At 46.5% G+C, this 13800-nt stretch overlaps 1 protein-coding gene across 3 annotated transcripts in view; it reads left to right on the plus strand.

Annotated features, from left to right (window-relative positions):
• LOC139263065 (solute carrier family 22 member 4-like) overlaps window positions 1-13800 on the plus strand; it is a 191827-nt gene that overhangs the window by 145633 nt on the left and 32394 nt on the right. For all 3 annotated transcript variants that reach the window (XR_011593034.1, XM_070878595.1, XM_070878610.1), the window contains exons 7-8: window positions 9080-9294; window positions 11820-12002. Coding sequence is in view for 2 of the 3 variants with exons in the window: in XM_070878595.1 (XP_070734696.1) it covers window positions 9080-9294; window positions 11820-12002 (398 nt within the window). In the remaining variant the exon portion in view is untranslated. The remainder of the gene's footprint in view (window positions 1-9079; window positions 9295-11819; window positions 12003-13800) is intronic.

Genomic DNA, 13800 nt, shown 5'->3' on the forward strand with positions numbered 1-13800 from the left:
AAAAGGAGAACGAGAGAAAACAGGGAATTATAGACCAGTTAGCCTGACATCGATAGTGGGGAAAATGTTGCAATCAATTATGAAAGATGTAATAGCAGCGCATTTGGAAAGCAGTGACAGGATCGGTCCAAGTCAGCATGGATTTATGAAAGGGAAATCATGCTTGACAAATCTTCTGGAATTTTTTGAGGATGTAACTAGTAGAGTGGACAAGGGAGAACCAGTGGATGTGGTGTATTTGGACTTTCAAAAGGCTTTTGACAAGGTCCCATACAAGAGATTAATATGCAAAATTAAAGCACATGATATTGGCGGTAATGTATTGACGTGGATAGAGAACTGGTTGGCAGACAGGAAGCAAAGAGTAGGAATAAATGGGTCCTTTTCAGAATGGCAGGCAGTGACTAATGGGGTACCGCAAGGTTCAGTGCTGGGACCCCAACTATTTACAATATGCATTAATGATTTAGATGAAGGAATTGAATGTAATATCTCCAAGTTTGCAGATGACACTAAACTGGGTGGTGGTGTGAGCTGTGAGGAGGATGCTAAGAGGCTGCAGGGTGACTTGGACAGGTTACGTGAGTGGGCAAATGCATGGCAGATGCAGTATAATATAGATAAATATGAGGTTATCCACTTTAGTGGCAAAAACAGGAAGGCAGAATACTTTATGAATGGTGACCAATTAGGAAAAGGGGAGGTGCAACGAGACCTGGATGTCATGGTACATCAGTCATTGAAAGTTGGCATGCAGGTATAGCAGGCGGTGAAGAAGGCAAATGGCATGTTTGCCTTCATAGCAAGAGGATTTGCGTATAGGAGCAGGGAGGTCTTACTGCAGTTGTACAGGGCCTTGATGAGGCCACACCTGGAATATTGTGTGCAGTTTTGGTCTCCTAATCAGAGGAAGGACATTCTTGCTATTGAGGGAGTGCAGTGAAGGTTCACCAGACTGATTCTTGGGATGGCAGGACTGACATATGAAGAAAGACTGGATCGACTAGGCTTATATTCTCTGAAATTTAGAAGAATGAGAGGGGATCTCATAGAAACATATAAAATTCTGACGGGATTGGACAGGTTAGATGCAGGAAGAATGATCCCGATGTTGGGGAAGTCCAGAACTAGGGGTCACAGTCTAAGGCTAAGGCTAAGTGGTAAGCCATTTAGAACCGAGATGAGGAGAAACTTCTTTACTCAGAGAATTATGAACAAGTGGAATTCTCTACCACAGAAAGTTGTTGAGTCCAGTTCGTTAGATATATTCAAAAGGAGTTAGATGTGGCCCTTACAGCTAAAGGGATCAAGGGGTATGGAGAGAAAGCAGGAATGGAGTACTGAAGTTACATGATCAGCCATGATCATGTTGAATGGTGGTGCAGGCTCAAAGGGCCGAATGGCCTGCTCCTGCACCTAATTTCTATGTTTCTATGTTTAATGCAGCTTACCACACTTAATAAATAAATTCAATCTGGGGATATGGACGTCGCGGGCAAGGCCAGCATTTATTGCCCATCCCTAATTGCCCTTGAGAAGGTGGTGGTGAGCCGCCGCCTTGAACCGCTGCAATCCGTGTGGTGAAGGTACTCTCACAGTGCTGTTAGGGAGGGAGTTCAAGGATTTTGATGAAGCAACGATAAAGGTATGGCGATATATTTCCACTTCAGAATGGTGTGTAACTTGGAGGGGAATGTGGAGGTGATGGTCTTCCCATGTGCCTGCTGCCCTTGTCCTTCTAGGTGGTAGAGGTCGCGGGTTTGGGAGGTGCTGCTGAAGAAGCCTTGGTGAGTTGCGGCAGTGCATCTTGTAGATTGTACACACGACAGCCATGGTGCGCCGGTGATGGAGCGAGTGAATGTTTCAGATGGTGGATGGGGTGCTAATCAAGCAGGCTGCTTGGTCCTGGATGGTGTTGAGCTTCATGAGTGTTGTCGCAACTGCATTCACCCAGGCAAGTGGAGAGTATTCCATCACACTCCTGACGTGCCTTGTAGATGGTGGAAAAGCTTTGGGGAGTCATGAGGTGAGACACTTGCCGCAGGATACCCAGCCTCTGACCTGCTCTTGTAGCCACAATATTTATGTAGCTGGTCCAGTTAAGTTTCTGGTCAATGGTGACTCCCAGGATGTTGATGGTGGGGGATTTGGCAATGGTAATGCCGTTGAATGTCAAGGGGCGGTGGTTAGACAATGAAGATCTCCTCCCATGGTGAGTGCAGCCATAATACCACATCAGAAGGCATCACCACCATATCCCATTGTTCAACATGGTGAATGAGCTACTTTAAATCCCCAGGTGAGTCCACCAACAATGTATCATCTGAGAAAAAAAGCACAGCATTTTTTGTACAGATATCAAATATAATTCTGTAGGGAGGAGAAGCCTTACACTATGCAGCAGCTTCAAAAGAAGCCTGGAAGGGGGGGCGGGGGGGAGGGGGATGTTTGCCGAGCCCCTGTGTCCGGGCGAGGGTGCAATTCTGCCGGACGACTCTCGAACATGGTGAGGAGACGTTCAGTCGGTGATGGGGTGGTACTTTGAAAAAAAATCTAAAATTAAAGAATTGCATTCGATTTGGTTGCTCCAAAATGTCCTCATTGAATGCCTAGCTTCCCATTCTAAGCAAGCCTATTGCGCTTGCACGGACCAGGATGTGGTCCATATTGGGGCGTCGACCTTGGGGGGAGAGAGAGGAGAGAAGCTTTAACTCCTTGTCCTGCTGTTTTGAGCTTCTTACAAAGGTACAATTTAATTATGGGGGCAATATTGACAATGCCATACCTTGTGCAAACCTTCTGCATGATGGCATTCAACGTCATCGCATGAGGAACCTCAGAGCACGTAGGATGATGGGCAGGAGGCCTTACCCACATCGGGTATATCGAGACAGGCATTCATACCTGCACCTGAATGATGTCGACTGTTTCCGCTGTAACTGAGATCTGTGAGTTAGTAAAAGCAGACCTACAACCTAGAAGCGTCCGGAGAACTGCTTTGTCAGTTGAAGTGAAGGTTACAGCTGCACTTTCATTCTATGCATCTGGATCATTCAAGGTCACAACTGGGGATGTGTGAGTCACGTCTCAACAAGCAACACATATCTGCATTCAGCAGGTGACTGCTGCACTATATGCCCGGAGGAATGACGACATAAAGTTCCCCATGACCACCCAGGCAATGTGTGACAGAGCTGTGGGCTTCTCCAGGATTGCTGGCTTCACAAAGGTACATGGCTGCATTGATTGTACCCACATTGCCTTGCGAGCACCTTTGGAGGTTTCCAAGATGTACAGGAACAGAAAAGGCTTGACTCTGTGAATGTGCAGCTCGTGTGTGACGACATGCATCGCATCATGTCAGTTGATGTGAGATACCCTGGGAGCACCCATGATGCGTTCATCCTATGTGAGAGCGCTATATCTGCCATGTTTCAACAGCAGCCAGAAGGGCAAAGCCAACTGCTGGGAGACAAGGGGTACATAAGAACATAAAAACATAAGAATTAGGAACAGGAGTAGGCCATTTAGCCCCTCGAGCCTGCTCCGCCATTCAATAAGATCATGGCTGATCTGGCCGTGGACTCAGCTCCACATACCCGCCCGCTCCCCGTAACCCTTAATTCCCTTATTGGTTAAAAATCTATCTATCTGTGACTTGAATACATTCAATGAGCTAGCCTCAACTGCTTCCTTGGGCAGAGAATTCCACAGATTCACAACCCTCTGGGAGAAGAAATTCCTTCTCAGCTCGGTTTTAAATTGGCTCCCCCGTATTTTGAGGCTGTGCCCCCTAGTTCTAGTCTCCCCAACCAGTGGAAACAACCTCTCTGCCTCAATCTTGTCTATCCCTTTCATTATTTTAAATGTTTCGATAAGATCACCCCTCATCCTTCTGAATTCCAACGAGTAAAGACCCAGTCTACTCAATCTATCATCATAAGGTAACCCCCTCATCTCAGGAGTCAGCCTAGTGAATCGTCTCTGTACCCACTCCAAAGCCAGTTTATCCTTCCTTAAGTAAGGTGACCAAAACTGCACGCAGTACTCCAGGTGCGGCCTTACCAATACCCTATACAGTTGCAGCAGGACCTCCCTGCTTTTGTACTCCATCCCTCTCACAATGAAGGCCAACATTCCATTCGCCTTCCTGATTACCTGCTGCACCTGCAAACTAACTTTTTGGGATTCATGCACAAGGACCCCCAGGTCCCTCTGCACCTCAGCATGTTGTAATTTCTCCCCATTCAAATAATATTCCCTTTTACTGTTTTTTTTCCCAAGGTGGATGACCTCACACTTTCCGACATTGTATTCCATCTGCCAAACCTTAGCCCATTTGCTCAACCTATCCAAATCTCTTTGCAGCCTGTCTGTGTCCTCTACACAACCCGCTTTCCCACTAATCTTTGTGTCATCTGCAAATTTTGTTACACTACACTCTGTCCCCTCTTCCAGGTCATCTATGTATATTGTAAACAGTTGTGGTCCCAGCACCAATCCCTGTGGCACACCACTAACCACTGATTTCCAACCCGAAAAGGACCCATTTATCCCGACTCTCTGCTTTCTGTTCGCCAGCCAATTTTCTATCCATGCTAATACATTTCCTCTGACTCCGTGTACCTCTATCTTCTGCAGTAACCTTTTGTGTGGCACCTTATCGAATGCCTTTTGGAAATCTAAATACACCACATCCATCGGTACACCTCTATCCACCATGCTCGTTATATCCTCAAAGAATTCCAGTAAATTAGTTAAACATGATTTCCCTTTCATGAATCCATGCTGCGTCTGCTTGATTGCACTATTCCTATCTAGATGTCCCACTATTTCTTCCTTAATGATAGTTTCAAGCATTTTCCCCACTACAGATGTTAAACTAACCGGCCTATAGTTACCTGCCTTTTGTCTGCCCCTTTTTTAAACAGAGGCGTTACATTAGCTGCTTTCCAATCCGCTGGTACCTCCCCAGAGTCCAGAGAATTTTGGTAGATTATAACGAATGCATCTGCTATAACTTCCGTCATCTCTTTTAATACCCTGGGATGCATTTCATCAGGACCAGGGGACTTGTCTACCTTGAGTCCCATTAGCCTGTCCAGCACTACCCCCCTAGTGATAGTGATTGTCTCAAGGTCCTCCCTTCCCACATTCCTGTGACCAGCAATTTTTGGCATGGTTTTTGTGTCTTCCACTGTGAAGACTGAAGCAAAATAATTGTTTAAGGTCTCAGCCATTTCCACATTTCCCATTATTAAATTCCCCTTCTCACCTTCTAAGGGACCAACATTTACTTTAGTCATTCTTTTCTGTTTTATATATCGGTAAAAGGTTTTACTATCTGTTTTTATGTTTTGCGCAAGTTTACCTTCGTAATCTATCTTTCCTTTCTTTATTGCTTTTTTAGTCATTCTTTGCTGTTGTTTAAAATTTTCCCAATCTTCTAGTTTCCCACTAACCTTGGCCATCTTATACGCATTGCTCTTTGATTTGATACTCTCCTTTATTTCCTTGGTTATCCACGGCTGGTTATCCCTTCTCTTACCACCCTTCTTTTTCACTGGAATATATTTTTGTTGAGCACTATGAAAGAGCTCCTTAAAAGTCCTCCACTGTTCCTCAATTGTGCCACCATTTAGTTTTTGTTTCCAGTCTACTTTAGCCAACTCTGCCCTCATCCCACTGTAGTCCCTTTTGTTTAAACATAGTACGCTTGTTTCTGACACAACTTCCTCACCCTCAATCTGTATTACAAATTCAACCATACTGTAATCACTCATTCCGAGAGGATTTTTTACTGGGAGATCGTTTATTTTTCCTGTCTCATTACACAGGACCAGATCTAAGATAGCTTGCTCCCTTGTAGGTTCTGTAACATACTGTTCTAAGAAACAATCCCGTATGCATTCTATGAATTCCTCCTCCAGGCTACCCCATGCAATTTGAGTTGACCAATCGATATGTCGGTTAAAATCCCCCATGACTACGTTCCTTTTTCACATGCCTCCATTATTCCCTTGATTATTGCCCGCCCCACAATGAAGTTATTATTTGGGGGCCTATAAACTACGCCCACCAGTGACTTTTTCCCCTTACTATCTCTAATGTACAACCACAATGATTCAACATTTTGTTCATTAGAGCCAATATCGTCTCTCACAACTGCCCTGATATCATCCTTTATTAACAGAGCTACCCCACCTCCTTTCCCTTCTTGTCTATCTTTCTGAATCGCCAGATACCCCTGTACGTTTAATTCCCAGTCTTGGCCACCCTGCAACCACGTTTTTGTAATGGCCACCAAATCATACCCATTTGTAATGATTTGTTCCGTCAACTCATTTACTTTATTTCAAATGCTGCGTGCGTTTAGGTAGAGTGTTTTAATCATAGTTTTTAAACCATGATTTCTAGTTTTGACCCCTCCTGCAGCCCCTTTATATTCAGTGGCCCTTTTTGTTTTTTGCCTTGGGTTTCTCTGCCCTCCACTTTTACTCATCTCCTTTCTGTTTTTTGCTTTTGTCTCCTTTATTCCTACTCTGACTAGCACGTGGCACTGGTAGCAATCCCGAGATTACTACTTTTGAGGTCCTACTTTTTAATTTAGCTCCTAGCTCCTTAAATTCGTCTTGTAGGACCTCATCCCTTTTTTTACCTATGTCGTTGGTACCAATGTGCACCACGACAACTGGCTGTTCACCCTCCCTTTTTAGAATGTCCTGCACCCGCTCCGAGACATCCTTGACCCTTGCACCAGGGAGGCAACATACCATCCTGAAGTCTCAGTTGTAGCCGCAGAAACGCCTATCTATTCCCCTTACAATTGAATCCCCTATCACTATCGCTCTCCCACTCTTTTTCCGACCTTCTGTGCAACAGAGCCAGCCACGGTGCCATGAACTTGGCTGCTGCTGCCCTCCCCTGATGAGTCATCCCCCTCAACAGTACTCAAAGCAGTGTATCTGTTTTGCAGGGGGATGACTTCAGGGGACCCATGCACTACCTTCCTTGCACTGCTCTTCCTGCTGGTCTTCCATTCCCTAGCTGGCTGTGGACCCTTCACTTATGGTAAGACCAACTCGCTACACGTGCTACTCACGTCATTCTCAGCATCGTGGATGCTCCAGAGTGAATTCACCCTCAGTTCCAATTCTGCAACGCGGTCCGTCAGGAGCTGGAGGCAGATACACTTCCTGCAGATGTAGTCGTCAGGGACACCGGAAGTGTCCCTGAGTTCCCACATAGTACAGGAGGAGCATATCACGTGACCGAGCTCTCCTGCCATGACTTAACCCGTAGATACCCTTAAATTGGCAACAACAGTGTTAACAAGTTACTTACTGATATAAAAAAGAAAAAGAAAAGCTACTCACCAATCACTTACCCCCTTGGCTGTGACGTCACCTTTTGATTTCTTTCTACTTCTTTTTTGCCTTCTCTCCCCGCTGCAGCTGCAACGGCCGCCTCTCCTCGCACCTGGGCCTTTATAGGCCGCTCCGACACCACGCACTCCCGCCTCTCGGACTGCTGCTGCCTCTCCTCGCACCTGGGCCTTTATAGGCTGCTCCGACACCATGCACTCCTGCCTCTCGGTCTGCCGCTGCCTCTCCTCGCACCTGGGCCTTTATAGGCCGCTCCGACACCACGCACTCCCGCCTCTCGGACTGCCGCTGCCTCTCCTCGCACCTGGGCCTTTATAGGCCGCTCCGACACCACGCACTCCCGCCTCTCGGACTGCCGCTGCCTCTCCTCGCACCTGGGCCTTTATAGGCTGCTCCGACACCACACACTCCTGCCTCTCGGTCTGCCGCCGCCTCTCCACGCACCTGAGCCTTTATAGGCCGCTCCGACACCACGCACTCCTGCCTCTCGGACTGCCGCCGCCTCTCCTCGCACCTGGGCCTTTATAGGCTGCTCCGACACCACGCACTCCCGGGTACGGCCTTGCCACCTGGCTCATGAAGCCCCTATGTGTAACCCGGACGGAAGCTGACCGGGAATACAACATGTCACACATTGCGCTGCGCAGCATAATGGAGAGGACCATTAGCATCTTGAAACAGCGTTTCCGGTGCCTGGACCATTCCGGAGGCTACTTGCAATACTCCCCTGAGATTGTCGGTCAGTTCACTGTTGTGTGCTGCATGCTGCATAACTTAGCCATCATGAGGAAGACCCACCTGAGGTGAGAGTGGCTGATGATGTGGAGGAAGATGCAGATGACGAGGAGGAGGAGGACGAGGAAGCCATGCAACTGTCTGAAACTGGAGCACGACGGTGGAGGAGGGAGAACCATCGTGCCCCTTTAACGATTGCTCGAGCTTTGTGCCAGCAGCTCATCCATGAACGCTTTTCTGCCTGAAGGCTCAGCGGTAACTATTTCAAATGGACCATGTTTACTGTTTGGACCTGTTCTGTAATGTTGTGTTGTGTTAATGGAACAAATAATGGAAATGATTCTTCTTTAGTTCATAACGTTGTGTTAATCATGGAACAAATAATGGAAATAATTCAGTTATAATTAAAAATAAATTTTATTCAAAAGTTTAACACTTGTTTGTAGTTAACTTATTTTTAGTAAAAATATTCTTGTATCAAACTTTAAAGTTTTCAGTTAAGATCACTTACAAACTTTTAAACTTGTAAATTTACATAACTTACAAAAAACTTTTAATTTGACAACAGTAACAACAATAATAACAACAAAGCAGCAAAGAAAGACTGCATCCATCTCTCCTCCACCTTATTCTAAGATTGCCCGCTGCGCTTGGTCTTGTTGACTCCACTCCTGCCCGCATGGACTCAGCTCCACTTCCCTGCCCACTCCCCATAACCCTTGACTCCCTTATCGCTCAAAAATCTGTCTATCTCCACCTTAAATATATTCAATGACCCAGCCTCCACATCTCTCTGGGGCAAAGAGTTCCATAGATTTAGGACCCTCTGAGAGAAGAAATTCCTCCTCATCTCCGTTCTAAGTTGTCATCAGAATTTCTATAATTGGCCTGGCGACTGTATGTGGACAATCTTTTACAGAACATTGAAAAGCTTTCATGTCTTCTCTGTTTTATTGTAGGATGATTACATCCATTGGGTACTTTGTTTTAACCCTGGGCACTCCCAACATGTATGGAGACCCTTACTTCAACTGCTTTATTTCTGCAACCAGTGAAATTGTAGCATACACAATTGCATATTGGATGATGCACAAGGCACCTCGACGACTTTCAACTGCTTCCATGTTGCTGCTTGGTGGTGTTGTTCTGCTCTGCATACATTTTATTCCTCCAAGTAAGACCTTTAGAAAACTCTTCTACATCACAGTTTTGAAATACCAATGGTTATTTGCTTCATTTTATTCTGCCGACATTTTTATTGGCTTTTTAAGTAAAATTGTTTCAAGTAAAAAAAATGTTTTAAGGTAAAAATTGGAGCTGATGGCGTGATGATAATTGTACCACTCAATGTAATACTGAGCCATCAGGCCAGAAAAATCCCAGGTTCAGTCCCAAATCTGTGCTGAGTTTGTTCATGAACAATGTAAAAATAACTAGCTTACCCTTCTATAGTTCCCCATTACAGCATTTAATTATCTTGTGAATGATTCCAATGTGGGCAGAGGAAATGTTTCAAGGACACCCTCAAAGCCTCCTTGATAAAGTGCAACATCCCCACTGACACCTGGGAGTCCCTGGCCAAAGACCGCCCTAAGTGGAGGAAGAGCATCCGGGAGGGCGCTGAGCACCTCGAGTCTCGTCGCCGAGAGCATGCAGAAAACAAGCGCAGGCAGCGAAAGGAGCGTGTGGCAAACCAGACTCCCCACCCACCCTTTCCTCCAACAACTGTCTGTCCCACCTGTGACAGAGACTGTAATTCACGTATTGGACTCTTCAGTCACTTGAGAACTCACCTTTAGAGTGGAAACAAGTCTTCCTCGATTTCGAGGGGCTGCCTATGATGATGATGATGATGATGATGATGAATGATTCCAGAGCTTTAACCTCCACTTACCTTACCAGAAAAACCACCCCAGGTATTGATTAATTTGTGCTAGACGATCAGTTCCAGACTTGCCTTTTTCCAGTCTATACTTATGCCTCTTTTTCCCATAGAATCACAGATAACTTTAACTTCAAAGCCATGCCAAAGATTTATTTTTTCTACGCTACTTAGTATGTTATACCTGTATAAGGTTTCTTTATCATTCACCTACTTTTATGGCTAAAGATAACTGAGGAGGATTTCCTTTTCATTGTGTCTGGGGGACGCTCAATTCCCAGGCACAGCAAACATGAAATGAGGTGCACGGTCGAAGAGGCCATTACACCAAGTCTCTGCCCCCACAATGTTGACCTGGGAATTCCTGGGTTCCCCACTCTGATACAACTGGGCCTGTATCTGGTGCACTCCCAGCCTTAGTATTACAGTGAAGGGCGGAGGCATTCCTGGCCTCCCACTTCAGCTTCGTCTATGGTGGTCCATTGGGTGCTCAAGCAGAGGGACACCTGAAAAAAATCAAGCATTGGGGTTTGTGCTGGGACCAGCTATGGATCAAAGGGTCTGCAGGTCTCCTGGGGACAGCCTGGAGATGGATACACCCCTCGTGGCAGTGGCAGAAAATTGCTACAACATCAGATGCAAAGACTACACCTTTACATTTTTTATTAAATAAGATATCTCGGGACAATTTCAACCCTCTCAGGAAATCAAGCGGATGGGTGGATAAAATCGGCGGGGGGGTTTTACCTGCCAACCTCCCACTCTTTTCCCATGTTTGATTTTAACCTACTCCTCTAACGGGGGGAAGGACACCTGCTGGGAACCAGCATTTTCCACGTTCAGTGTGCAGACTGGGCTTCACTGCTGTTGCCAGGACCCCACTGTTATTTTAACCATGGGCCTGAGCAGGGTAACCTTTGTGGCTTTCCTGTCAGATCAACCTGACACTGAGCAACCTAACCAGAGGCCCAAAGAGGTAAATCTTTATTAAAGTTTTATTTTTTTACTTTGCTTGTGGGGCCAGGAGGTGCAGGAGAGCTTTTTCATACCACACGAGGAAAGTTTAGGCCTTCCCGGCCCTAGGCTGCCTCCTCAACCGATCACGAGACCCTCCTGAAACTCTCTCCCATGATTTACCTGAATGCTGGGGATTGTTCATATGGTCTCTGCTGATGGTCTTCTGCCCAGACTTTGCTCTCCCACCCACCGCTCAGTTGCCACTGGTTTTAGGTGGGAGACTGACTAAGGGCATGCAGATGAGGGCCGGAGATTAAACCTGTCCAGGCATCACACTACTGATGTGAGGATGGTTTGCTGTACACCTCACCTGCTCGCCCACTCAATTCCTATCCTGAGTTACAATCAGAGCTTTAGACTCATGTCTCCAACAAAGAACTGTTGAATGAAAATGTTTCTGTTTGCCTGGTTTTTATTTGCTCAGTGCCGAACATGTGACATTTTTATGACTTTGTCTGCTCCAACATGGCTGCCAAAGCAGAGGTATTACAGATGCCAATTAGCACTGTGCGTATGTATGTAGTGGATAGGTACAGGAGGAAGAGACACAATTTTGTACAAATGTAGTTCACATTGCATCACAATTGTACTGACAGTAACACACTAAAGGGGTAAAGTAGCTGCAATATTGCAGTCGCTTCTCCAAAAATCACTCCCTGCAAGCATTGCTCCCCACTGGAGGGATTGTGGAATTATGTAATAAGTAAACATTCTGCTTGGAAATGACAAAAAGTACATGGAAGGAGGTGCACATGTAGCATTTTGAATTATCTTCCTGTTTACATTAAATGTTTTCACAGCTCTTCATATTCTGACATCAGTGTTGGTGATGATTGGAAAAACAGGTATTACAATATCCTTTGCGATAATCTACGTGTTCTCTGCTGAGCTATATCCGACTGTGGTGAGGAACATGGGAATCGGAGTATGTTCCATGGCATCGAGGATTGGCAGCATAATCTCCCCATATTTTGTTTATCTTGGTAAGTGAGGAGTTGAAAGTGTAAAGTCCTGTCCCCTCAGTACAGATTCACACGAGGCATGTAGTGAAGTCAAGGTCACTCTGGACCTGCACCTTTATTTCACAGCTCTGGAATGCTGCATTTGCCTGAGACCTGTCCTTACATACCTCTCTCTTGCAAGTGCACCCCTGGTGGTAAGGTATGCTGGTGGTTACAGGTCATATCTTATTACTGTCATGTATAGCATGTTAGGATACAGTTATATATAATAATGTAAGATACATGACATCACCCTCCCCCAAGGTCTTATCGTCTTTCTAGGTTCCGTCTCTCAGGTGGTCTACGCTCTCGCGTGGAGCGTCTGAGTTGTGGTTCAGTTGTTTGCCTTGGTGACTGTTTTTCTTTGGGTGTGGTTGCCGGTATCTCGCCTGGGCTGTCTGTTTCGATTGGTGTGATTGTTGTTGACTCGCCTGGGCTGTCTGTTGGGATTGCCTCTGTCTGTCCACCAGGTGTGGTGCAAGTTCCACATTGTAGTCTGCCTCTGGTTCCGCAGTGTTGTTGGTAAATCTGCTTTTGACTTGGTCTACATGCCTCCGGCAGGTTTTGCCATTATCCATTTGTACTATCAGTAGCCTGTTTCCTTCCTTGCCCGTTACTGTCCCTGCAAGCCATTTGGGACCCCTGCCATAGTTTAGTACAAACACTTTGTCCCCTATCTCATTCCATCTCCCCCTCAAATTTCTGTCATGGTACTCAGTTAGCTTATGGCGCTTTGCCTCAATTATTTTGTGCATGTCTGGGACGATTAATGAGAGCCTTGTTTTTAAAGTCCTTTTCATCAACAGTTGCGCGGGGGGGATCCCAGTCAGTGAGTACGGATGAGATCTGTATGCCAGCAGCAGTCGCGACAGGCGACCCTGCAACATGGGACCTTGGATTTTAAGCATGCCTTGTTTAATGATTTGCACTGCTCTCTCCGCCTGGCCGTTGGAGGCCGGCTTGTACGGTGCCGTCTTGACGTGATTTATGCCGTGGTCAATTATAAAGTCTTAGAATTCTGCGCTGGTGAAGCACGGACCATTGTCACTGACCAATATGTCAGGGATTCTGTGCGTTGCAAACATGGTTGCGAGGCTCTACACAGTGGTGGAGGTTGTGCTCGAGTTTAAAATGGTGCATTCGATCCACTTTGAAAATGCATCTACAACTACGAGGAACATTTTGCCCATGAATGGGCCCGCATAGTCTACGTGCACCCGCGACCACGGTTTGGTAGGCCAGGGCCAGGGGCTCAGTGGAGCCTCCCTGGGGGCATTGCTGAGTGGGCACAAATGGTGCACCTTCAGACGCAGAGCTCCAAGTCCACATCAATACCAGGCCACCAGACGTGGGATCTGGCTATGGCCTTCCTGAGAACGATCCCCGGGTGCTCGCAGTGGAGCTCCCGGACAAATGCCTCTCTGCCTCGCAGAGGCATGACTACTCAGCTGCCCCACATCAGGCAGTCTGCTTGTAGTGATAGCTCATGAATGCGCGTGTGAAAGGGTTTTAATTCCTCAGGGCAGGCATTGCGAGCCTCTGCCCAGTCACCGGTTAGGGCACATCTTTTTACTAAGGATAACGTGGGGTCGCTGGCCGTCCAGGCTCTGATCTGGCGAGTCGTCATGGGTGAACCTGTGGACTCAAAGGCATTGATTGCCATGACTATCTCACAGTCCTGTTCGTCAGACCCTTCCGTGGTCGCCAGGGGTAGCCTGCTGAGCGTGTCGGCACAGTTGTCTGTGCCTGGTCTGTGCCTTATGGTATAATCGTAGGACGC

Source organism: Pristiophorus japonicus, chromosome 1 (genome assembly GCF_044704955.1).
Source record: "Pristiophorus japonicus isolate sPriJap1 chromosome 1, sPriJap1.hap1, whole genome shotgun sequence".
NCBI lineage: Eukaryota > Metazoa > Chordata > Chondrichthyes > Pristiophoridae > Pristiophorus > Pristiophorus japonicus.